At 45.5% G+C, this 25,723-nt stretch overlaps 1 protein-coding gene across 6 annotated transcripts in view; it reads right to left on the bottom strand.

The window, feature by feature from the left end:
• The window catches only part of fray (oxidative stress responsive kinase frayed), a 293,998-nt gene that overhangs the window by 106,843 nt on the left and 161,432 nt on the right, over positions 1 to 25,723 (bottom strand). Inside the window, exon 1 of one of the 6 annotated variants that reach the window (XM_071665571.1) lies at positions 10,717 to 10,772. The exons of the other annotated variants lie outside the window; for them this stretch is intronic. Coding sequence (XP_071521672.1) covers positions 10,717 to 10,727 — 11 coding nt within the window. The 5' untranslated portion in view covers positions 10,728 to 10,772. Of the gene's footprint in view, positions 1 to 10,716; positions 10,773 to 25,723 lie in introns of those variants that run through there. 6 annotated transcript variants of the gene reach the window in all.

The raw sequence follows: 25,723 nt of genomic DNA, 5'->3' as shown, positions 1-25,723 counted from the left end.
CCTTGGCCTTCTGGAAGACCGATGACCAGATCTGAGAAGCATAATCGAGTTCTGGTCTCCTGCAAGGAGTGGATAACTCACCGCATTTATCCTCATCCCTACATTTACACGCTATTCTAACAGACAGTTTGTCTCCTTTGCTAATCTCCCAAGGTTGGACACTGGCAACGAGGTATGGACGATGTCAACTCCCAAGTCCCATCTCACACACAGACTCCTGCAGGTTATTTCCAGCAAGGTAACATTCATATCGGGGCCTCTTTTTCACGGTGTACTATCCTCAATGCTGTGCAATTACTCAGTTGGATTTCATCAACCATGTGTCGGAACAGCTTTGAGCTTGGTCTAAGTCCACTTGAAGGTACATGGAATCCTCCTCGATTCGAACCTCCTTCATGACTTTTGGCCTCGCATGCAACCACCCTCAGCTCAGAGACCAATCCACTAGTGCCCAGTGGCATGAAATTGGTAACCTCAACCCATTTCAAGAGGGATCCTCTGACATGCATCCTTAGTTCCCCCCTTCGTTTTAGATAATGTATCGACCGAAGCAACCTCCCTCTTATTCCAACCTGAAAATCCAATTTCTTTATCAATCTATTTGGTAGCGTCAAATGCTTTCTGGCAGTGGCAGTTCACAGGCAGGCATTCCACCTAAACACTTTTTTTTTTGTCTAAAACCAAACTTAGTCTCCCGTAGAATTCAAGAGATTTGGAAACGGTGACGTCGCTCACTTAGGTAGCTTCTCCTCCACAAGAAGTCATCCACTTGCCTTCTGACAATCTTTTTCAGTACTTTACGGACGACTATCGTCAAGCAGACTGGTCTATAGCTCAGCCCATCCTCCCAGTTTCCTGTCTTTTAAGACAGGTATGACGTTAACTTCTTCCTCCAGCGACATCTTGAAGACCGCGTTTTTAAGCGGCGTGTCAAGTGTACGTGAACACATCTTCAGCACATAAGGAGTTATTTCATCTGGACCATAAACATTCTATGGGTTAAAGATGCGTGCAAGTACACTTGACGGCACGGTTTAAGGGAAAGGACATCACGTGTAACGAATCTCTTGGGATTCTACGGAAGGCCGAGTTCAGATTTAGACAAACAAGACGCCGAGGTGGAATACCCGCATCTGGACCGCCAGTAAGACCACTTCCCCACTTCACCTCACTGGGGCTGGCTGGGGCTATAGTGTCTTCCACAGTGATCATACTTTTGACCGCCAGTAAGTCCACTTCCCCACTTCACCTCTCTGGGGCTGGCTGGGGCTACAGTGTCTTCCACTGTGATCATACGTTTGACCGCCAGTAAGTCCACTTCCCCACTTCACCTCACTGCTGCTGGCTGGGGCGACAGTGTCTTCAACTGTGATATTACTTTTGAGCAATCTTTCAGTGACTGACGAATCTATGGACAAATTTTGGACGGTCTCCCATCTTGTCCACAACATTCTTCTCGAGATCTCTTTCTTTCCTCCTTGCTAGGGGCGCAGCTTGTATCTTCGTCATGCCACATCACGAAATTCTTTAGCCTTTTGTCATCTTTACTAAACCACACCTTCTATATCCTTCCCTCTATATCTCTAAAGGTAAAGACACTCATGTTCCTACCGCTTCCCTGGAAATTTCAAAGAACCTCCCACTGCAGTGCTCTGGTTCCTGGCTGCTGAACTCCAATACCCAATCTATGTTTAAAAAAAACTAAAACAAAAAACAGTCGAGGTCTTTGTAGTGTCCACAATGACACCTCCGCTCTCACTCAGGTTTCAACTCCAATCTTTTTTTTTCATGTCAACGTTGGCGACATAATCCAACTCGACATTACATGATCACTTTTTCTACCTAACTGGTTTGTCATACGTGATATTCTCATTGCTCACGCGACCATGTGTGAGGATGGTGTGTATCAGTCCATCTTCTCCAGGTGAGCTCAGGGACATGCTGGTAAAGGACGTTTTTCCACGATCCGCTCTGAACAAAGTGGGTCTCCATGACAACACAAATACTCCCAGTCTTTCTTCTCATGACTGAAACACACACACACACACACACACACACACACACACACACACACACACACACACAAGACTCAGTCCTTGAACCATTACAGATATGTGTGTGAGTTATTCTACTACATGAACCATTCTTATGGTTCCTCCTTCGTTGGTGTCAACGTATAATTGCTCCGGTTCGCGAACATATGAAGGAGTCATCATCATCAACAACAGCATTATGCACTTCCTTCCAACAGTAACTTTTCCCTTTGCACGTCCTAATGACTGGATCATCTCTCGGTTACTTCCTGAAGTCTACGGCTGTCTCTCACGAGGACCAAGCATCCTCCTTCATCTCCTCGTCCTTCTCTGGCTCTCGTGTTCCCGTCTAGACGGAACACACGAGATTGTATTCGTCTCCTTTGGTAGGGTTTTGTCTACACGACTCCCAAGAATATTTTGCTGCACTTTCTCAAAATCGATCTTTGAATTCCTGCTTTTTACCATTTACTGCTAGTCCGTCTGCTGTTGTATACATCACTTTTGGTGTGTGTGTGTGTGTGTGTGTGTGTGTGTGTGTGTATCACGGCTTAACCCTCACCGTTGGAAGAAAGATATATATATATATATATTCATACACTACCACCATCTGAGCACCACCACCACCTGAGCATCACCACCACCTGAGCACCACTACCACCTGACCTAACACGTCCAATATCTGCCACCACCTGCCACACATACACACACTCTCTCGTGTGCTACGATTATCAAAATGAATAATTCATAGAAACGAGAGCTAGAAAACGTGTTCGCCAAATATTTACAACCCCCGCATCCTGTTTTGTAACTTCCTAACGAAAATCACCTTGACCTTTGACCCGTAGCCAATAGAATCGATGCAAATGTAAGACTTTGTGTGTTGTAACTTGTGCGCTGAAGTCTGGTACACAGCCATACACCCCAGTCTCTCTTGTGATACAGCGTACATACATACTTAGTAGTAGTGCAGTAGACTAAGACTCTGCGACCTTCACCTATGTGTATGTGTGTGTGTGTGTGTGTGTGTGTGTGTGTGTGTGTGTGTGTGTGGGGGGTACAAGTCTCATCCACATCATCCAATCTCCTCCCAGTCAGGAGATGTCGTGTGCACACAGAGGGTAGCACGCACGCACGCACGCACGCACGGGGACCAAGCAATAATGACCACCCTATCCTAGGCGCCCCCCCCCCCTGGCTCTGCTCAGAGAGAGAGAGAGAGAGAGAGAGAGAGAGAGAGAGAGAGAGAATAAACGGACGACTTTTCTTCAGTCATGCGCGGTGGACGGGGTCATAGTGGTGTGGGTGTGGGGGGGCCTGGCTGCGCCCCCACCCTCCCCTCCCCCAGCAGCAGGAGGCCCTGGCCTGAGCCAGTGAGAGCGAGGCCTCCCTCACTAGAATGGGCGCGCGACCTCACCAAATATGAGGGGTCTGGCCTTGTCAAGTATGAGGGGCGATGCCTCATAAAGGACACGGCCACAAGTTTGAGGTCGCTGCCTCATCAAGTATGACCACAGCTACGAGAATGTGAGGGCACTGCCGTACCGAGTATGAGGACACAGCTGTAAGTATGAGTGGACTACCTCACCATGTATGAAGATAAGACGCCTCAAGTATGATGGCGGAGCATTACCAAAGTATGAGGATACAACGTAAAGTCTAAGGACGCTGCCTCACTAAGAATGAGGTCAGCATTAAGTATGAAGAGGACGCTACCTCACCAACTGTGAGGACACAATCTCAAACATGGGGACGCTGCCTTACCAAGTATGAGGATAAAGCCTCAAGTATGAGAATGGTGCCTCACTAAGTATGAGGACAAAATCAAGTGTGGAGGCATTTCCTCACCAAGTATGAGGACTCAGCCTCAAGTATGAGGGCTGGGGTCTCATCGAGTATGAGTGAGCAGGGTGACCAACTCATTAAGACTTCCTCTTTGAGCAGGCGTGGGTGCAAGCCCCAGCACGAGCCACCACGCCTCCTAGACCACCAGGGGCGGGTGCACGCCCCAGCACGAGCCACAATGCCTCCCCGACTACTAGGCGTGGGTGCACGTCCTAGCACGAGCCACCACGCCTCCTGGACCACCAGGCGCAGGTGCACGTCACAGCACGATCCACCACGCCTCCCCGACATCCAGGCATGGGTGCACGTCCCAGCACAAACCACCACGCCTCCCCGACCACCAGGCGCGAGTGTACGTCCCAGCACGAGCCACTACCCTCCCACGCCTCCCCGACCACCAGGCGCGACAAGGCGCGGGTGCACGTCCTAGCACGAGCCACTACTATCCCCACGTCTCGCCAACCACCAGGCGCGGGTGAGTGCCCCAGCACGAGCCACCAGCCCCCGTCCCCTAACGCCTCTCCAAATAACAGGTGTGGGTGAGTGCCCCAGCACGAGCCACCACGCCCCCCCCTAACCACCAGGCGTGGGCGCACGCCCCGAAACGCCCTACCGACCATCAAGCGTGGTTACATGCGCCAGCACGACTAACCACGCCTCCCCCACCAACAGGCGTGGGTGTGCGCACCAGCATAGGCCACCACGCCTCCCCCCCCCATCCTTCCGCCCTCTCAAAACACCTCACCTCCACTGGCGAGTTCCACCACCGGTGAGATACACCTCCACTGGTAAGTTCACAACTGGTGGGTTAAACCTCCACTGGCTGCACTTCCACTAGTGTTACATCTCCACTGGGGAACACCAACTTCCAACAGTGAGTTACATCACCGGGGAAATACAATTCCACTCGTTGAGTTGCTCCTCCACTGGAAGACTACACCTTCACTTTTAGGTACATCTCTACTGGCGAGTTACACTTCCACTTGTGAGTTACACCACTGGGGAACTACACCCCCACTAGTGAGGTACTCCACTGGTAGGCCATACCCCCACTGTTGAATTACACCTCAACTGGGGAGCTACACCTCCAAGGTCGAGTAACACCACTGGGGAACTACACCCCCACTAGTGAGGTACTCCACTGGTAGGCCATACCCCCACTGTTGAATTACACCTCAACTGGGGAGCTACACCTCCAAGGTCGAGTAACACCACTGGGGAACTACACATCCACTGTCGAGTTACAACACCACTGGTGAGTTCAAGCACTTGGGGGCTACACCTCCACTGGGGAGGTACACTTTCACCGGTAAGTAACACCTCCACTGGTAAGTTCCACTTCGATGAACCTCAGAGCAAAAGCAGTGGTGGATCACGACAGGTGGTCGTGGATCACTGCTGGTGGATCACGGTTGATGGTTGGTGGATTATGGCAGGTGGTGGTAGGTTATGGTAGATGGTGGATCACGGTAGATGGTGGTGGATTACCGCAGATGGTGGTGGATCACATCAGACTGGGGCGGATGGAAGATGGTGGATCACACCAGACTGGGGGTGGATGTAGGGTGGTGGATCACATTAGACTGGGGCGGATGGAGGGTGGTGGATCTCATCAGACTGGGGTGGATGGAGGGTGGTGGATCACACCAGACGGGCGGATGGAGGGTGGTGGATCACATCAGACTGGGGTGGATGGAGGGTGGTGGATCACACCAGACGGGCGGATGGAGGGTGGTGGATCACATCAGACTGGGGTGGATGGAGGGTGGTGGATCACATCAGACTGGGGTGGATAGAGGGTGGTGGATCACACCAGACGGATGGAAGAAGTCAGACAGTGGGAGAGCTTAGGGGAGGCGAGCCGAGCAGTTCATTGAGAGGCGTGAGTCAGGCTGTGGGAGTGTGTGGGGGGGCGGCGGGGGCGGGGGGGGGGAGAACAGCTGGGCTGGGATGGGCTCGGCAGCGAGGGACAGCTGGTCCGTGACTGGTTGCGGCCGGCGCAGCTAGACAGCTGGCTCAGCTGGTCTCACCCTCAGACAGTGTAGAGCTTCCCTGGTCTCACACACACACACACACGCACCGGGGTGACCGGCAGCAGGAGCGACGTGCAGGGCGTTGTAGATGCCCCTCTGTTTACAGTCTGCAGGTGGTGTTCCACCTCACTTGCTTTCTTGATCCCTAAACACGATGGTACGATGATGGCACGGCCTTGGACTTGACCCTTAACGGCTAGGCCAAAGGCCAAGTCATCATGATGCTTAAGGGTGGTGTCGTCAATGCTCAAGGGTCGTACCGCCATACTTAAGGGTGGTATCGTCATGCTCAAGGGTCGTACCGTCGTTGTCAAAGGATTCAAAATGAATATAAAAGAGGTTAAGTACATAAGGAACTGACACTGGTGTTCTAAAGCTAACTGCATCATTTAACGAGGTTCCTAGGAAACTACACCTGTTGGTACATACTTACCCAGGGTCGTAAAGTGCCCCTCTGTACGACTGTATACATAGTTTATATAAGGGCGATAAATGGTTGGTTGTTTAGGATAAGCCTTATCATATGCCAGGGTCATTATGATATGCCGTCAACGTCAGGTTGCATCACCAGTCAAAGATCATAAACACCTTTCTCAGATTATGATAATGCTAAGACCCCCATACACTCTCACTATGTATAAGGCACTATGCCTGTGTGCATCGTCCCAGCCTGTGAAGTGTTTGTATCGAATGTGCTGGACACGTGCGGCCCGTAGCCCATGTCTTTAAAACTTGTTCGGCCACAATCATATACCTACATACACCTTAGTATGTCGCGTGCCTGTAGCATGCGTGGTAGGAAACACATTAACCCAATCACCTATCCCTCTTGTCAGGCAACTCCAGTCCTGCAAAGCAGGTCCGGCCTCCTCCCTGCACGATAAGCCTGGCCACAAGGTCTCAAATTCTGAGCGAAATACCCTTTCTGTCAGGCGTCGCCACGCCACCACTCCCTACACCGTTCACAGATGTGAATCAGACAACCTCCTCGAGTTCGACTTCGTTAAACTGTCATATACGGATTACTCTGTGACGGTATAAGCCTATTATTTACTCTACAGCGGCACGACCATGCTAAACTGTTATAACGGATTACATTACGATGGGGCAACGTGTTAAACTGTTATGGAGAATCGCTCTACCGTTACAGTGGATTACACGACAGACCGCAGTATAATACGGCATTATGACTGTCCCGCGGTCGTAATGAGGATTCTCATTCTTTCAGCCTAGAGTAAAAACTCTTGATGGATAACTCTGTCTAGAAGTAAAATGTTTTTTTTTTTTTTTTTTTTTTTTTTTTTTTTTTTATACTTTGTCGCTGTCTCCCGCGTTTGCGAGGTAGCGCAAGGAAACAGACGAAAGAAATGGCCCAACCCCCCCCCCCCCCCCATACACATGTACATACACACGTCCACACACGCAAATATACATACCTACACAGCTTTCCATGGTTTACCCCAGACGCTTCACATGCCTTGCTTCAATCCACTGACAGCACGTCAACCCCTGTATACCACATGACTCCAATTCACTCTATTTCTTGCCCTCCTTTCACCCTCCTGCATGTTCAGGCCCCGATCACACAAAATCTTTTTCACTCCATCTTTCCACCTCCAATTTGGTCTCCCTCTTCTCCTCGTTCCCTCCACCTCCGACACATATATCCTCTTGGTCAATCTCTCCTCACTCATTCTCTCCATGTGCCCAAACCATTTCAAAACACCCTCTTCTGCTCTCTCGACCACGCTCTTTTTATTTCCACACATCTCTCTTACCCTTACGTTACTTACTCGATCAAACCACCTCACACCACACATTGTCCTCAAACATCTCATTTCCAGCACATCCATCCTCCTGCGCACATCTCTATCCATAGCCCACGCCTCGCAACCATACAGCATTGTTGGAACCACTATTCCCTCAAACATACCCATTTTTGCTTTCCGAGATAATGTTCTCGACTTCCACACATTTTTCAAGGCTCCCAAAATTTTCGCCCCCTCCCCCACCCTATGATCCACTTCCGCTTCCATGGTTCCATCCGCTGACAGATCCACTCCCAGATATCTAAAACACTTCACTTCCTCCAGTTTTTCTCCATTCAAACTCACCTCCCAATTGACTTGACCCTCACCCCTACTGTACCTAATAACCTTGCTCTTATTCACATTTACTCTCAACTTTCTTCTTCCACACACTTTACCAAACTCAGTCACCAGCTGTGTAAAAAAAAAAAAAACGTGAAATATCGGAGTGAACAATAAGATAATATTGTTACAGATATATAAAGTCTTGATCTGTCATGAAGTGTCATATGGATATATTTCAAGTTTCACAACAGTTTAATAATGATAATAATAATGATAATAATAATAATAATTATAATAAATAATAATAATAATAATAATAATAATAATAGATAACCAATAATAGCAATAAACGGGTTCAACAAAAAGTCTTTACACATATATAAAAATATGGAGGGAGTTAACACAAAGCATACTAAACGCTTATGATGAAAATGTTTGACACTAACTGTATGTTCATGAGGTGCGAGAGAGGTCAATATTAAGACCATGACAATGAACTAACTAAATTCTCCGAGACAAGCCACTGAATTAGTCTTTTCCGGTTAAGCCACTCTTCTAGCCAAGCCACTGAATTAACCTTTTCCGGTTAAGCCACTCTTCTGGCCAAGCTGCTGTACTAAACCCTCCAGGCCAAGCCAATAAACTAACCTCTTGTGGCCAACCCACTTAACTAACACCTCCGCAAACCACTAAACTAATCTTAGTGGCACTAAACTCCCAACGTTTTAAGCTCCCTTGGATGTGAATTATAAGGACTGCTCACTGTCCTAAAACCGACTAGATCGAAGTTCACTGTAAACATTATACGCGGCCCCCGACTCTCAGCTCGTCCTGTTGATAAAAAACCACAAATGGGACACCAGTATATATATATATATATATATATATATATATATATATATATATATATATATATATATATATATATATATATATATTATTTATTTTTTTTATTATACTTTGTCGCTGTCTCCCGCGTTTGCGAGGTAGCGCAAGGAAACAGACGAAAGAAATGGCCCCCCCCCCCCATACACATGTATATACATACACGTCCACACACGCAAATATACATACCTACACAGCTTTCCATGGTTTACCCCAGACGCTTCACATGCCTTGATTCAATCCACTGACAGCACGTCAAACCCGGTATACCACATCGCTCCAATTCACTCTATTCCTTGCCCTCCTTTCACCCTCCTGCATGTTCAGGCCCCGATCACACAAAATCTTTTTCACTCCATCTTTCCACCTCCAATTTGGTCTCCCTCTTCTCCTCGTTCCCTCCACCTCCGACACATATATCCTCTCGGTCAATCTTTTCTCACTCATCCTCTCCATGTGCCCAAACCACTTCAAAACACCCTCTTCTGCTCTCTCAACCACGCTCTTTTTATTTCCACACATCTCTCTTACCCTTACGTTACTCACTCGATCAAACCACCTCACACCACACATTGTCCTCAAACATCTCATTTCCAGCACATCCATCCTCCTGCGCACAACTCTATCCATAGCCCACGCCTCGCAACCATACAACATTGTTGGAACCACTATTCCTTCAAACATACCCATTTTTGCTTTCCGAGATAATGTTCTCGACTTCCACACATTCTTCAAGGCCCCCAGAATTTTCGCCCCCTCCCCCACCCTATGATCCACTTCCGCTTCCATGGTTCCATCCGCTGCCAGATCCACTCCCAGATATCTAAAAAAAAGAGAGAGAGAGAGAGAGAGAGAGAGAGAGAGAGAGAGAGAGAGAGAGAGAGAGAGAGAGAGAAACACTCGGCGCCACCTGGTAAAGTGGTATTCCGTCGGTCACAGTGAGTCCAGGAGGCTGAGTCGATCACTCCACCTCGAGCAATGAGAACGATGCTGGAAGATACGTTAAGTTGGTAAATATCATTTAACACTGCACTTAAACGGATGTCCTAAACCAACGCATACGATAACATGATACAGGACTTGCGCCTTTGAGTTTGTGATACGTAGGACTACACACGTACATGTATTTATTACAGTCCTTTTAAAAGGAAAAAAAAAATATGGTAAAATTATGATTTTGGACAACCACCTGTTAGCAACAGAAATGAAGATCAGAATCGCTCAGAAGACATCAAAAACCATCGACAACAATTTCAACCACACTACACCAAACCTAACCTAACAATGTTCACTGGATGTCTGAAACTTTAATAATAACTAAAGTACCGTTAGTAGCCAAGATGTCAGCACTGTTGGCACTGACGTACACAAACGTAACTACATATGATAATTTCGCCCTTCGCTGAAGGTGAAATAAACATGTATCAGCAATATGAATAGTACAATCAAGGCAGCGACACAGAAATATTTGAACCACACGGTGCCGACCGGACGGAAGTCGGACATCTTACCCCAATGCCTACTACGACACAACACCAAATTTGGAGAACACATTTGCCCACTTTCTCCACTTATACTTTACAGGCTTATAAATGAACAACAATTATTCATTCTTATAGTGATCTACATACTGCTTTGTTATTCATGCCGCTCTAATAGCATATTGTCAAATATATGAGTGAATCCTTGGGCTTGCTAGACTATCGCATACAGCGCCAACCGCTGATAAGTACTACATCAACTCTCGTCCCTATGGAAACATCATAAAGTAAAAGTCCCCTAATAACAAAAATAGTCAAAACTTCAAAAGTTACAATAGATACGTACTTTGTTAACATTGTCTCCGTCAGTTAACGCACCGTCTGGACTCGATGCTAGAACCATAGTAGCTGAACGTAAACATTGTAGTCAAATCAGCGTTTCTTACACATCTGATATGATGCAAAGGTCATTCAAAATTACCTCTCTTATTTTTCTTCAGATTTTCAAACTGGTTTTATATATATATATATATATATATATATATATATATATATATATATATATATATATATATATATATATATATTATCCCTGGGGATAGGGGAGAAAGAATACTTCCCACGTATTCCCTGCGTGTCGTAGAAGGCGACTAAAATGGGAGGGAGCGGGGGGCTGGAAATCTCCCCTCTCGTTTTTTTTTTTTCCAAAAGAAGGAATAGAGAATTGGGCCAGGTGAGGGTATTCCCTCAAGGCCCAGTCCTCTGTTCTTAACGCTACCTCGCTAATGCGGGAAATGGCGAATAGTTTGAAAGAAAAAGAATATATATATATATATATATATATATATATATATATATATATATATATATATATATATGGTTAAATAAGTTTTGATCATAAAAATATTTGTTTAATGTCAATAACAGATTATCAGTGTTTTGTTTGTGCTGTACATATTTTGGCTGTTAATTTCATATCCATATATATATATATATATATATATATATATATATATATATATATATATATATATATATATATATTCCCTGGGGATAGGGGAGCAAGAATACTTCCCACGTATTCCCTGCGTGTCGTAGAAGGCGACTAAAAGGGGAGGGAGCGGGGGGCTGGAAATCCTCCCCTCTCATTTTTTTTTTTTTTAATTTTCCAAAAGAAGGAACAGAGAATTGGGCCAGGTGAGGGTAGTCCCTCAAAGGCCCAGTCATCTGTTCTTAACGCTACCTCGCTAATGCGGGAAATGGCGAATAGTTTGAAAAAAAGAAAGAAGATATATATATATATATATATATATATATATATATATATATATATATATATATATATATATATATATATATATATAATGAATTGCAACAGAATTTTCATGAAAATGTTAAAACGAAGATAACGGAGAAGACTTTTGATTTTTATTCGAGATGTCCGTTATCTTAGTTATTTACCAACTAATTTTTTTTGGTTATTCAAAAGAATTGTTGTTCGGCGAACTACTTATAAAAACTACAAAATATATATATGTAAGTGTAGTCAACAATTTCCGAGTTCTGCAGTGGGAAACCTTCCTGTAACTGAGGAAAGCCATATATGGATTTACGGATGAATAATGAATAAGAAAAACAGTCAGGGTAAAGAAAAAACTGAGCAAGAGAAATCAAGACGAAGAAAATATGAATAAGTGAAGATCCAACCAGTGTGTCTGGGATCTACTTGCCGTTAACATCAGCCTTAGTGTTGAGAGATATGATAACTATTAAACTCATATTCCAATTCGGCGCGCTCGCCTCCTGCAACTTATCATATATTCAAACACACAAGACCTAAAAGCAGAAAGAATATATCAACAATTCGTATCTGGGGAAACAAAGTCTACTTCGGCAATCTAAAAGTGGACACATATCTCTAAATCCCAAGGACAGGCATAAGAGTTATAATGCCCATCACAAACTATTTCGATATCAGGCATTTTTACAGCTCACCGTCAAGGGGCTCCTGGGGAAAGAGAGAGAGAGAGAGAGAGAGAGAGAGAGAGAGAGAGAGAGAGAGAGAGAGAGAGAGAGAGAGAGAGAGAGAGAGAGAGAGGCTGAAGTAGAGACTGAAGTCACTCTTGCTTGTCGCTGAATGATGGTCTGGGGTTGGGGAAAGGAAGAGTTTTGGAGGATATGCGGGTGGGGTTGGGACGTAGGGAGTTTGTGGATAAGTAGGAAATTTCCAACACATCCACCCTCCTCCGTACAACCGTATCTAGCAACAGCCCATGCCTCGCAACCATATAATATTGTTGTAACTACTATTCCTTCAAATATACCCACTTTTCTCCGAGATAACGTTCTCTCCACACATTCTTCATTGATCCCTGAACCTTCGCCCCCTCCCCCACCCTGTGACTCACAATTTGGGCCCTCCGATCTCTTGTCGGTTTACTTGTGCGGAAATCTGGGGTGCTGCTGTCATACTGGCCACTGACTTTTAGACTCGTACTTTTACTAAGCAGACGCGCCAACAGCAACACATCCTCGTGTTTTGACAGAGAACGGGAGAATGGCGTTTTTCAGTGGTATAACTACCCACTCCCGCCACTTGTCTGTTCACCTTTCCAAGTTGACATCACAACCTTCGCACCCAATACTAACACTTCTGTCTATATATATATATATATATATATATATATATATATATATATATATATATATATATATATATATATATATATTCATACTATTCGCCATTTCCCGCGTCAGCAAGGTAGCTTTAAGAACAGAGGACTGAGCCCTTGAGGGAATATCCTCACTTGGCCCCCTCCTCTGTTCCTTCATTAGGAAAACTAAAAACGAGAGGGGAGGATTTCCAGCCCCCCGCTCCCTTCCCTTTTAGTCGCCTTCTACGACACGCAGGGAATACGTGGGAAGTATTCTTTCTCCCCTATCCCCATATATACATATATATATATATATATATATATATATATATATATATATATATATATACATATATATATATATTGGAAAGGATCACAATTTTGCGCGTGATCAAGTATATTCCTACGAGTCCACGGGGAAATTGATGTGATTATTACACGAAAGTGCACTTGGGAACTTACCGTGTTTCATTTTCCCCGTGGACTCATAGGAATATATATATATATATATATATATATATATATATATATATATATATATATATATATATATATATATATATATCCCTGGGGGTAGGGGAGAAAGAATGTTTCCCACGTATTCCCTGCGTGTCGTCGAAGGCTACTAAAAGGGGAAGGGGCGAGGGGCTGGAATTCCTCCTTTTTTTTTTCTTTTTTCAAAAGAAGGAACAGAGAAGGGGGCCAAGCTTTCTGTGTCTAACGACAGGAGACAGGCAGAACTGGCTTCTTATACTTATGCACTACCAGATTCGGGCCTTCTAAGTCATCATCTGTTAGCATGAGCAAACTTTTTTTTTATTCAATAAGTAAATAACGTTTTTCAGCAAGGGTAAACCCTGTCTTTTAAAAAGTGCCTTGTCATATTTATTGGAAAGACATGATACGGTAGAGAGTTCCACAGTTTTGAGGTGTAAGGAAAGAGGTATCAAAACGGCCCACCCTTGAGTTGCCGACGGCCACAAAGTATTCACGTGACGCAGCAAGTTGCCGAGGGGCTTATTATACTGTTGACCTATCCTAACCGGTTTCTACTGTCAGCGCTGCAACCAATTGTGATTTAGGATGTTTAATTGATTAAATCCATTTTTTTCCTATTACCCATGTCATCACTTTTATTCATGTTTGGTTTAAATGCATCAAATGATCTGAGATCATGTTAACAGCATTTCCCTAACCGACGGGAAAGTGAGTGTTCAGCAATCTCCAGCAAATTGGGTTAACATCGTCACTATAAAGTGATTCCTTAATAAAAAAATATAATAATAATTATGGGTTCCTGTAGCACTCGATTGGTATTACTCCACGTTTCGCTTTTCTGTCTTTTTCTAATTTTCTAGCGTATATCCGTTGTTCTTGAGAAAGCTGAAGAAGTACATTTCCAATCGCAATTTTCACTACTTCCAATATATATATATATATATATATATATATATATATATATATATATATATATATATATATATATATATATACAGAGAGAGAGAGAGAGAGAGAGAGAGAGAGAGAGAGAGAGAGAGAGAGAGTTATCGTACCTCACCCGCTCGGGGTTACAGCGCATGCGAAACGTCACATTTGTCTGTACCATCAGTCACTTGCAACAGAGTACAATCTTGTCAAAGAACTTTTTTCTTCATAGGAGTCCGTCCTGTTTCTGCTACTTAGTGTAGGGGCAGCTTGGCAGCTGAAGGAGCCCCAGGAAAAAGGGCCGTGGGCTAACACCAGATTCTTTAAGAAATAATAATAATAACAATAATAATAATAATAAAATATTTCACCGTTAACAGTAACTGCCAAGAATGAGTCTAACGTGAGCATTTTATGATGGGGGATGAGCGACGTGTGTGTGTGTGTGTGTGTCGGCGGCCACCACCACCCTTCTCCCCCGAGCCACAGGGGGGAAGCTACTCCCACAATGACAATACCCAGGGGGCAAGACTGGGCCACAACATTCCAAGTGTCTCCACACCCAACAGCCTATCTCCCGGCCGTTCCAAGTGTCTCCACCCCCCCAACAGCCTATCTACCACCGGACTTCATTATTCTAGTCCCTTTCTCATATCATATGACACTTGCAGGCGGCAACGCTGCAATCAAGGAGAAATTCGCGCCCAAATGTACCGAGACGACTGGAGTATGTTGAGGACGGGCACTTGGGGTGAGCCATAGACACCAGGGCGCCAGGCGGCCTCGCTGCCACCCTCTGCTCACCTGATATAGACTCAGCATTATCACCTAAACGGCAAGGTCAATTATTCTTCCTAGGAAAACCTAAATGAATATTATCATTGTTATCACCGTGTTAACTTTATGAGAAAATTCTTACATAAGTACATACCACACAGCAGACCTACGACGAATAAAAAGATAGTGGTAAACATTTGATAATAAGAGGAGAGAGGTTATGAAACAGCGGTGTTGCCATCCCCCCCAACACCCAACTCGCACACCTTTCTGTTATCAATCTTCGCCTTTTTAGTTTTTATCTTTCACCGCCGAGGTCGTGAACCAGACAGCGTCCTCATGAACCGCTACACCACCACCATTATATTCCGATAAAACTATAATGGACGAGATTGTACTCCATGGCGCCACCCAGGGAAAGGTGATTGTAACTCAGCAAAATTCTCAAAAGAAGATTCTTACAAAGACAATCTTACCCAAAATTTGAACTTATTCTTTTTTCCTATTTGTAGAACGAAATTCGATCAAAGCTGAACTAATAATTCGTTTAAGAAAACGGTAATGAGGGTCCGTTCTGTGACAACGGTGTTTGTGCATCTAACCTAGAATCTGCATGGCTGGATTATACAGATTTAATGTTACTGTAATCTGTTTCTGGGATTGCTTCCGTCACGGCCATGACATTTGTCGATTACGATCTATTAAGATGAGAGAGAGAGAGAGAGAGAGAGAGAGAGAGAGAGAGAGAGAGAGAGAGAGAGAGAGAGAGAGAGAGAGAGAGAGAGAGAGAGAGAGAGAGAGAGTGTGCCAAGAAACTGGTATATATTCACAAGACTAACGGAGACTGACAAAGTAAAACACTAGATTAGATAGAAAATTATTCAGAGTGAAGAGAACAATGATGAAGGAGAGCAACCGCTTTAAGATTCATCTCCACCACATTTTTTTCTTTATGCCAGGCGAGTTTAAGCTAGGTTAGGTTAGCTTAGATAAGCTGATTTGTATGTTCAAAAGCCTAGAAAAAAAAAAGTTGAAAGGGGGGGGACTCTTTAGTTTTACCATCACCTTGGTCCTGCTAGTTTTTCAATTGCTTTAGGACAAGGTTTTAAAACCTTTAATAATGAGGCGGCCACTTTACTAACGAGTAGTTGGTGATCGACCGCAAAATGAGTAAAAAATGAGTAAAAAAAAATGACTGAACGACCAGATGTGAACTATATAATACATTTAGAAGTACAGAATAAACACCGAACGAACACAATGTGAGGCTGGTTAAAACAACAACAACATAGACACAATGGGTCACTGCTTGAAAAAATTCTTCCAAATTAATTTAACTTTCACCTTGAGTCTTTCTGCTTTTTCGCTTATCCGTTTCTTGTTTACCCAAAATGCAACTGATCAAATTAAACTTCGTCACCTTAAACCTGTCAGCCGCACATCACATATTCTGCGAGTCGTTCTCCCAGCAGCATATGTAAACTTCCTAGTCGCATGCGGCCGAGAAAAAAAAAATGAGGGTTGCGGACACCTGCCTTTTATTTAAATGACCTTACACTGCTCACTCTATGCGTAGAGCAGAAGCGAAACACCATTTGTCATATGGCAAGTCCTGCGTCTGACGCTGTGCATTAGCCATGACATTTGACATAATCTAGAAATAGGTAAAAGACAAATGATGTGAGGAGTAAGTAAGCACTCTTATGAGAGAATGCCTACCTACCTACCTACCTACCCACCTACCTACCTACCTACGACGAAATTTTGCCAAGAAGCAGGGCTGGAGCGAAGCGCTCTCCGTACGTCTTCCTTGTTGGAGAATACTGTTTCCCTCTGCCACCCGGCAAAATAAAACCGTTTCTCTCTGCCTAACGGCGACGAGAAAAGAAAAGAGTAAGGTCATTCTAAAGCGAAGGAAAAACTAATCAGGTAAATGGTGATGGTAACACTTAAAGTTTTCTTAGAACATTCCCATTTTCTATGACCGGGCCACCTGCTGGGGAAGTCTACGGGTACAAATTGCCATAATATTTAACCTTGGAGCCTTACGGCGCAATGTGTGAGTACGACGGTACGACCCTTGAGCAAGGCAGTGCCTGATCCTTGGGTACGACCTTCATAACCAAGGGTCGTTCCGTCGTGGCGAAGCAGTTCATGACGCTACGCATGTCAGGCCGCATTTCATCACCATCGCAGGCGCCAACAAGCCTGACGGTCAGCGTCGACGTCTGACGTTCACTCAGCTCTTACCTAAGCGTTTAAAATGTCCTTCACACATCACTCGTTTTTATACACCAAACAACCTTAACGTAAAGTCCATCTAATAAAACAGAGGAGACTTTTTTTTTGTCTAATTGGATGTTTAGGAGGGGAGGAAATAAAAGATGTTGAACACGGCGTGGGTTTCGACGAAATCGCAATTGATGTAAACCAAAACTGGTTTTCACAAAGAATTCGATAATGTTCCGCATCAAAGGTTGCAAGGAAAGTGAAGTCATATGGTACAGATGGGATTATACCTTGGCGGACAGGAAATGGGTGGGCTGGTCGTGTACAAAGAGAAATAATTAGTGGCCCAAGCCATGGAACGGTTAGACAACGATTGCTGCACCATAGGGATCAGTCTTGGGACCGGGTCTCTCTCATATGCCATTAATGATAATGATAACGGACTGCACTGTGAGATAGCGAAATTCGCGTGTGATACTAAGCTGGGAAATGAAGTTTACACCTGCAACTTCAGACTGACACTGACAAACTGATAAACTATGTTCGTAGGTAACGAATTAATTTTAATATAAAATGTAAATTTCAAACATCTGATGTAAAAACGAGAAGACAAGCTACAGGTTGAATTCTGTTGAGAACGAAAAGTAAATCATGAAAAAGATTTCGATGTAATAGTTTCTGGTACCCTTAAGCCTAATACTAATTTTGGATGTAATAATTTTTAGTGACCTAAAGTTTAGTCAGCAATACACAGAAGCAGTGGAAAAAGGCGCGAGCAAAATATTCTTGGCTTCATTGGCCGGGCCTTCCAAAACAGTCTTGGGAAAACATCCTCACTTTTCACAATTCACTGGTGTGTCCCCATCTTGAATACTGTAGTATTCAGCTCTGGCCACCTTACTTGAAAGTGACACATAGAGAGATAATACAGTGTCCAGCTACCAACGATAATTTCCGAACTAATCAAGAAATGAGAGCAGACTCAACGACTTAATTCTAACTTAGAGTGGAGAGGGTTAAGAGGTAGCCTAGTACAGGATTCATGAATAACAAAGGCTTAAATAACGCCATCTAAGTGGCTACTTAAAGAGTTACTGTTACCCCGGATATGTGACCACATTGATGCGACTACATTAGTAACGTAACCTTAGATATGTGAACACAATGACCCCAGATATGGGATCACAAAGGCAATGTGATCCCAGAGATGTGGCCCCCAGAGGTAATGAAATTTCAGAAGCGTTCTTATTATAAACGTTTAGTGATGTGAACCAGGAGCTACTGTGATCTCTGGGGCGCTGTCATGATCCCAGGGTGTTATGATCCCAGAGGTGTTATGATCCCCCCAGAGGTGTCATGATCCCAGATGTGTTATGATCCAAGATGTTATGATCCCGAAGGTGTTATGATCCCAGAGGTACTATGATCCCATAGGTGTTATCATCTAAGATGTTATGATCCCAAAGGTGTTATGATTCCATAGGTACTGTGACCACAGATGTGTTATGGTCCTAGAGGTGTTACGATCCCAGAGGTACTGTGGTCCCATAGGTGTTATGATCCCAGAAGTGTTATGATCCCAGAGGCGTTATGATCCCAGAGGTGTTACGACCCCTGGTGTTATGATCCCAGATGTGTTATGATCCCAGAGGTGTTATGATTCCACAGGTGGCATGATCCCAGATGTTATGATCCCAGATGTTATGATCCCATAGGTGTTATAATCCCAGAGGTTTTAAGTATAACAGATTAGAATCAGAAAGTGGATATTACCTTTCACTATAGGTGTTCATAACAATTACCTTTCACTACATGTTTATAACAACAGTCACCTTTCACTATAGCTGTTTGTAACAATAACAACTGCATTCTACTGCTGGCGCTCATAACAATAACAATTACGTTTCACTACAGGTGTTCATAATAATTTCTTTTCACTACAGGTGTTCATAATAACAAGTACCTTTCGTTAAAGGTGTTTATAACAATAACAAATACCTTTCATAACAACAGCAAACATCTTTCGCTAAAAATGTTCATGATAACAATTACCTTGCATTACAGGAGTTCACTTAAATTGTTTACTTTCGAATCAGTAACAAGTTTGGGACTAGCATCGATCTCTTGTCTAATCGACTTACTAATAAAGTGACTTTTTCTACTAATGACACGAGATTAACGTATATAACTACTTTTTTCACTTTTTTTAAACTTGTTAATTTTCCCGCGTGCGTGAGGTGGCGTCAGGAACAGATGAACAAATGTTCTCATTCGCACAGGTCCAGCCTGCGGTGTTCGATCAATAACTCAAAAATATTTAAACTTTGGAATATAACATCAATTAACCTTCTGTGGAATAATACCACATTCCCGGTACGTTCCGTATATCCAGGATGTGGTATGACACGAAAGTTCAAAGTTTGTCAACATGTTTGGATTATGAGAATTAAACATATATTTTCCCTTTGTGTAATCACCTAAACATATATTGTTTGTGATAGAATTCAGACACTTTTTTAAATATATTGGAAGACAAAACGGCAGAATTAATAGTCTAGAATGCTATGATCAGAATTAATATATAATCGCATACATCCCTGGTAAAATATGAACATAATTATTGCCATCCTTGTCCATACATCCTTTTGAACAAGTTGTGAAATACCTCCTCCACATGACTGCGTACTGTTGATTATTTTTATACAGGTGTCTTGAGACACGGTATGTGCGCTACGAGAGCAGTCTTCCTCAAGGTTACAAAATGATCTTGCCATGAATGGCCAAAGAGACGCCTGAGGTACAGAAGGTGTCCGGCCACAGCAGCAGCGCACTCCTGCCACAGAACCCCCAACCCCAGAGACGTATGGCTTGTCTCTGTTCTTTGTGGTGTCAGGAGGGAGAGGGCCAGATGATGTGGGGTTGAGAGGGAGAAGGCTTGGTAATGTGTAGCCAGTATTGAGTGGGCTAACTGGTGTGGCACCAGAAAGTGAGTGGGCCAACTGGTGTGGCACCAGAAAGTGAGTGGGCCAACTGGTGTGGTACCAGAAAGTGAGTGGGCCAACTGGGGTGGTAGTAGAGAGTGAGTGGGCCAACTGGCGCCTAGCCCTGGGAATCTCTGCTCCCCGCCACACACCATCATAATGCCAAAGAGGAATACACAACTATTTTTTTGTTGTTGTCAACACTACTACACAGCTGGTCAAGAAAGCGACCTTGCTGCAATTAATAAACAAACAAATAAACCTGATATATGTTGGATCAAGCCTATATAGTCGCCTTTTTTTTTTTTTTTTTTACATCATAGAGAACATCTTTGCCTGGTTCCGTGTGCGATCATAAGTCAGTTATCAAATACAATAACAAACCATTGTGGTTAACAAACGATTGCCTGAGGAAATATATTGAAGGTGACAGCCTTTACATTACGCCATGACAAACCCCCAGCTACCGCCTGGTCTTACATCACATTCCGACACCAGGATATGATGCTAGAATTTGCCAAGTGTATCGAGTGAGGGCGCTGGTAGCGCGGCCGGGTCCGCCCCCAACCTCGCTCCAGGCCCGACAGCCAGTACCTGCCCCGCGCCCGCCCTGTTTCTCACAGGACGAACATACTCAGTTGTGCGTACGACTTGAAGGAACTTACGTTTTTTTACCAGAAATTTCACCGATCTTGTCTTGTGCTTCAATAATGTAAAAATGAATCGAATTTATCCAAATTTTTTCAGTATGAATACGTTACTTCAACATATATTCAATAGTAAACACATTTACCTTCCTCCTGGGGAAAAAACATGGAGCAGCTAGTTCCAGTTACTCCCAAGGTTGGCCCACACACACTCCAGCCAACAGCTGATCCCCACATGACACTCCTCACCTACCACCAACACCTGCAACATTCACATGGCTCCAGCACACGTACGTTAAACACTGATAACCGAAACGCGAGCTGTAAACAGACGTAACGACGGTAAACCTAGCCTAGAGGCGGCCTCGTTGCGTCATCAACGTTTGCCACATCTCTCCTCCCTACGGTACCTTCCCACCTTCATATTTCACGATGAAATATCAAGGGAAAATCCAAAATACGATGGTTGTGTATTACATCTAAGACTAGGAGAAAATCAGTAACACTGAAAGATATTCCATCTGAACGTGCGGAGGGGAAATGCTGGAGCTGATTTGACCAAGTACGGTACCACTGTGAAGGAATGTAGCTAACCCCTCAAAGTGACTGCTTAACTAACAGTTACAAGTGCTAGGAAGTTAACATCAAGTACAACTAGATCCTCTCCATCCACCTGAAGCTCTTGAAGGCAATGACTACAATATATCAGATGATATTCCACGTTCGGTTTAAAAGATGAGCTTCGCCGCTTCGCCACCGATTGATTTTAATCCCGCGGTCCGCTGACACCGGCAGTGATCCTCTCTAGACACTGGCGGCGGTGAAATGCACTGTGCCGGGTGAAATACAATAGTGACAGTATTTCATGAATGGTTTCGGTAATTCATATCAACTTTAGATGTTTCTAAGAACAGAAAACGTATGAATAATGCACCCCAGAAGGGCAAGAAGCCTTCCACCGATAACTTGCAGTATCCACTGGGTTCCCACCTAGTGACACTGCAGGTGAGCAGGTGTGTTGGGGTTCCTTCCCAGTGACACTGCAGCTGAGCAGGTGTGTTGGGGTTCCTTCCAAGTGACACTGCAGCTGAGCAGGTAACGGGGCTGCCCGGGAGTGTAAGCGACTTATCCCACTCGTAACATGCCAAGCAAAACAAGTTCCCTTACCTGTGTACAGTATAACAAAAGACTTTGTTCCCCAATATCTATAGTGGAAGTCAGTAATATATTTATTCCCTTACAAACAAACATCTTGCTTCACAGTGGACTGAGGGGCGACCTGGCCCCGTGGCTAGGTGGCCATGGGGCCAGGGACGAGTGTGGCCAAGATGTCAGTCACGGGGCCAGGGACGAGTGTGGCCAAGATGTCAGTCATGAGGCCAGGGACGAGTGTGGCCAAGATGTTAGTCATGAGGACCAGGGGCGAGTGTGGCCAAGATGTCAGTCATGAGGACCAGGGGCGAGTGTGGCCAAGATGTCAGTCATGAGGACCAGGGACGAGTGCGGCCAAGATGTCAGTCATGAGGGCCAGGGGCGAGTGCGGCCAAGATGTTAGTCATGGGGCCAGGGACGAGTGTGACCAAGATGTCAGTCATGAGGACCAGGGGCGAGTGTGGCCAAGATGTCAGTCATGAGGACCAGGGGCGAGTGTGGCCAAGATGTCAGTCATGAGGACCAGGGGCGAATGTGGCCAAGATGTCAGTCATGGGGGCCAGGGGCGAGTGTGGCCAAGATGTCAGTCATGAGGACCAGGGGCGAGTGTGGCCAAGATGTCAGTCATGAGGGCCAGGGGCGAGTGTGGCCAAGATGTCAGTCATGGGGGCCAGGGGCGAGTGTGGCCAAGATGTCAGTCATGAGGACCAGGGGCGAGTGTGGCCAAGATGTCAGTCATGAGGACCAGGGGCGAGTGTGGCCAAGATGTCAGTCATGGGGGCCAGGGGCGAGTGTGGCCAAGATGTCAGTCATGGAGGCCAGGGGCGAGTGTGGCCAAGATGTCAGTCATGAGGGCCAGGGGCGTATGTGTGAATTCATGCCATGACAGTGGGAAGGTCAGGGCAGGTCATGCAAACACCAGCATATTCCTACCAGCCAAACACTGAGGTATACCAGACCTCAGATCTCGCCCTGGTGGTACCAGGTGACCTGGTCTGATGCGTGGTACATTGTACCTAACTGTACCTGGCCTTATATGGTACATGGTACACTATACATCTGATGTGTATGATAAGGGGTACCTGGGTTTCTGTAATACGTGGCTCACTGTATCTGAATTTATATGATACGTCTTATAGCTATTTGTACCCAGATTTGTATGATATTTGGTGTATTAACTGTACCTGGGGATGTATATTTGGTTCACTGTATCTTATGGTCGACTGTATGTCCCCAAAAGTGACATACTGTATCCGGCTGTACTTGGGTGTCTATGATACAGAGCAACCCCTGGTTCAAAGTGGCTCACCTCACACCACACAGAAGTAGAATTCTTGCTACATATATATGTCATTGTCAAACACATCTTTTCCCTCTCCATGTCGACCTGGGTCCGCTACCTCGACTTGCACGGGATGGTGGAAAGCCGAGTGTGTTGCGGTAACCCATCTCCTCTACAACATCCAGATATGAGTGAGAGATAATGGTATCTTTTGTGTTGTGATCCTTCACAATGACGACCGGTAGCGCGCGACCTTGCCCTGACAATGGTGACCGTGTTGCTCCTCACGATACTGTATTGTGTTGTGGCTCTACTGTACCTGTCAGGGGGGTGGGGTAGTGTTGGAGGTGGTGGTGATGGGTGTTGGAGGTGGTGGTGATGGTTGTTGGTGTTGGTGATGGGTGTTGGTGTTGGCGATGTTGGTGATGGGTGTTGGTGTTGGTGGTGTTGATGGGTGTTGGTGGTGGTGGTGGTGATGGGTGTTGGTGGTGGTGATGAGTGTTGGTGTTGGTGGTGGTGGTGGTGATGGGTGTTGGTGGTGGTGGTGGTGATGGGTGTTGGTGGTGGTGGTGGTGATGGGTGTTGGTGTTGGTGATGGGTGTTGGTGGTGGTGATGGGTGTTGGTGGTGGTGGTGGTGGTGGTGATGGGTGTTGGTGGTGGTGGTGATGGGTGTTGGTGGTGGTGACGGGTGTTGGTGTTGGAGGAGGTTGTGATGGGTGTTGGTGTTGGCGGTGTTGGTGTTGGTGGTGTTGGTGCTGGGTGTTGGTGTTGGAGGTGGTGGTGATGGGTGGTGGTGTTGGTGATGGGTGTTGGTGTTGGTGGTGGTGGTGATGGGTGTTGGTGTTGGTGGTGTTGGTGATGGGTGTTGGTGTTGGAGGTGGTGGTGATGGGTGTTGGTGTTGGTGGTGTTGGTGATGGGTGTTGGAGGTGGTGGTGATGGGTGTTGGTGTTGGTGGTGTTGGTGATGGGTGTTGGAGGTGGTGGTGATGGGTGTTGATGTTGGTGGTGTTGGTGATGTGTGTTGGAGGTGGTGGTGGTGATGGGTGTTGGTGGTGTTGGTGATGGGTGTTGGTGTTGGTGGTGGTGGTGATGGGTGTTGGTGGTGGTGATGGGTGTTGGTGGTGGTGGTGATGGTGATGGGTGTTGGTGGTGGTGATGGGTGTTGGTGGTGGTGGTGATGGGTGTTGGTGTTGGAGGTGGTGGTGATGGTGGTGGTGGTGATGGGTGTTGGTGATGGTGTTGGAGGTGGTGGTGATGGGTGTTGGAGGTGGTGGTGGTGATGGGTTACAGTGATGGTTTTCGTCGTTGCTCTAATGATGGTATGGTCGTGTTGGGTCGGGTTATCAGAGCACATGGCCATACTTATTTCTGTGGTGTTGTGGTGGCTGTACCACGGCTGTGGTGTGGGTACAGCAGTGGTACAGGAGGGAGTGGTACAGCGCCGGGTAATATGGAGGTGCAGCGAGGTGTGGTTGATGAAGCCGACGGTGTTGATACGTGTATGGGTCTCGTACCTGGGTTCAGTATGGGTCTTGTACCTGGGTTCAGTATGGGTCTTGTACCTGGGTTCAGTATGGGTCTCGTACCTGGGTTCAGTATGGGTCTCGTACCTGGGTTCAGTATGGGTCTTGTACCTGGGTTCAGTATGGGTCTCGTACCTGGGATCAGTATGGGTCTCGTACCTGGGTTCAGTATGGGTCTCGTACCTGGGTTCAGTATGGGTCTCGTACCTGGGTTCAGTATGGGTCTCGTACCTGGGTTCAGTGTTTCAATTCTTGGCTCTTTGAGCACATGACGGTACGATCCTTGAGCATAACGGTACGATGCTTCAAGACGACGGTACGATTCTTAACCTTGACGGTACAATCCTAGAGCATGAGGCTGAGATCCTTGAGCACGACGGTGCGACCCTTGAGCACGACCCTTAAGCACGACGGTACGACCCTTGAACACGACGGTACGACCCTTGAGCATGACGGTATGACCCTCGGGTACCATAAAGTGATCATAGCTAGTCTATGATATCCCAAGGTCGTACAGTCATACTCAAGGGTCGTACCGTCGTGCTCAAGGGTCGTACCGTCGTGCTCAAGGGTCGTACCGTCGTGCTCAAGGTTCGCACCGTCGTGCTCAAGGTTCGCACCGTCGTGCTTAAGGGTCGTGCTCAAGGGTCGCACCGTCGTGCTCAAGGGTCGCACCGTCGTG

This window comes from Panulirus ornatus, chromosome 10, assembly GCF_036320965.1.
Source record: "Panulirus ornatus isolate Po-2019 chromosome 10, ASM3632096v1, whole genome shotgun sequence".
Taxonomy (NCBI): Eukaryota; Metazoa; Arthropoda; class Malacostraca; order Decapoda; family Palinuridae; genus Panulirus; species Panulirus ornatus.
Note: the sequence above shows the minus strand (reverse complement) of the source record. Positions and strands in the feature narration are given on the sequence as shown.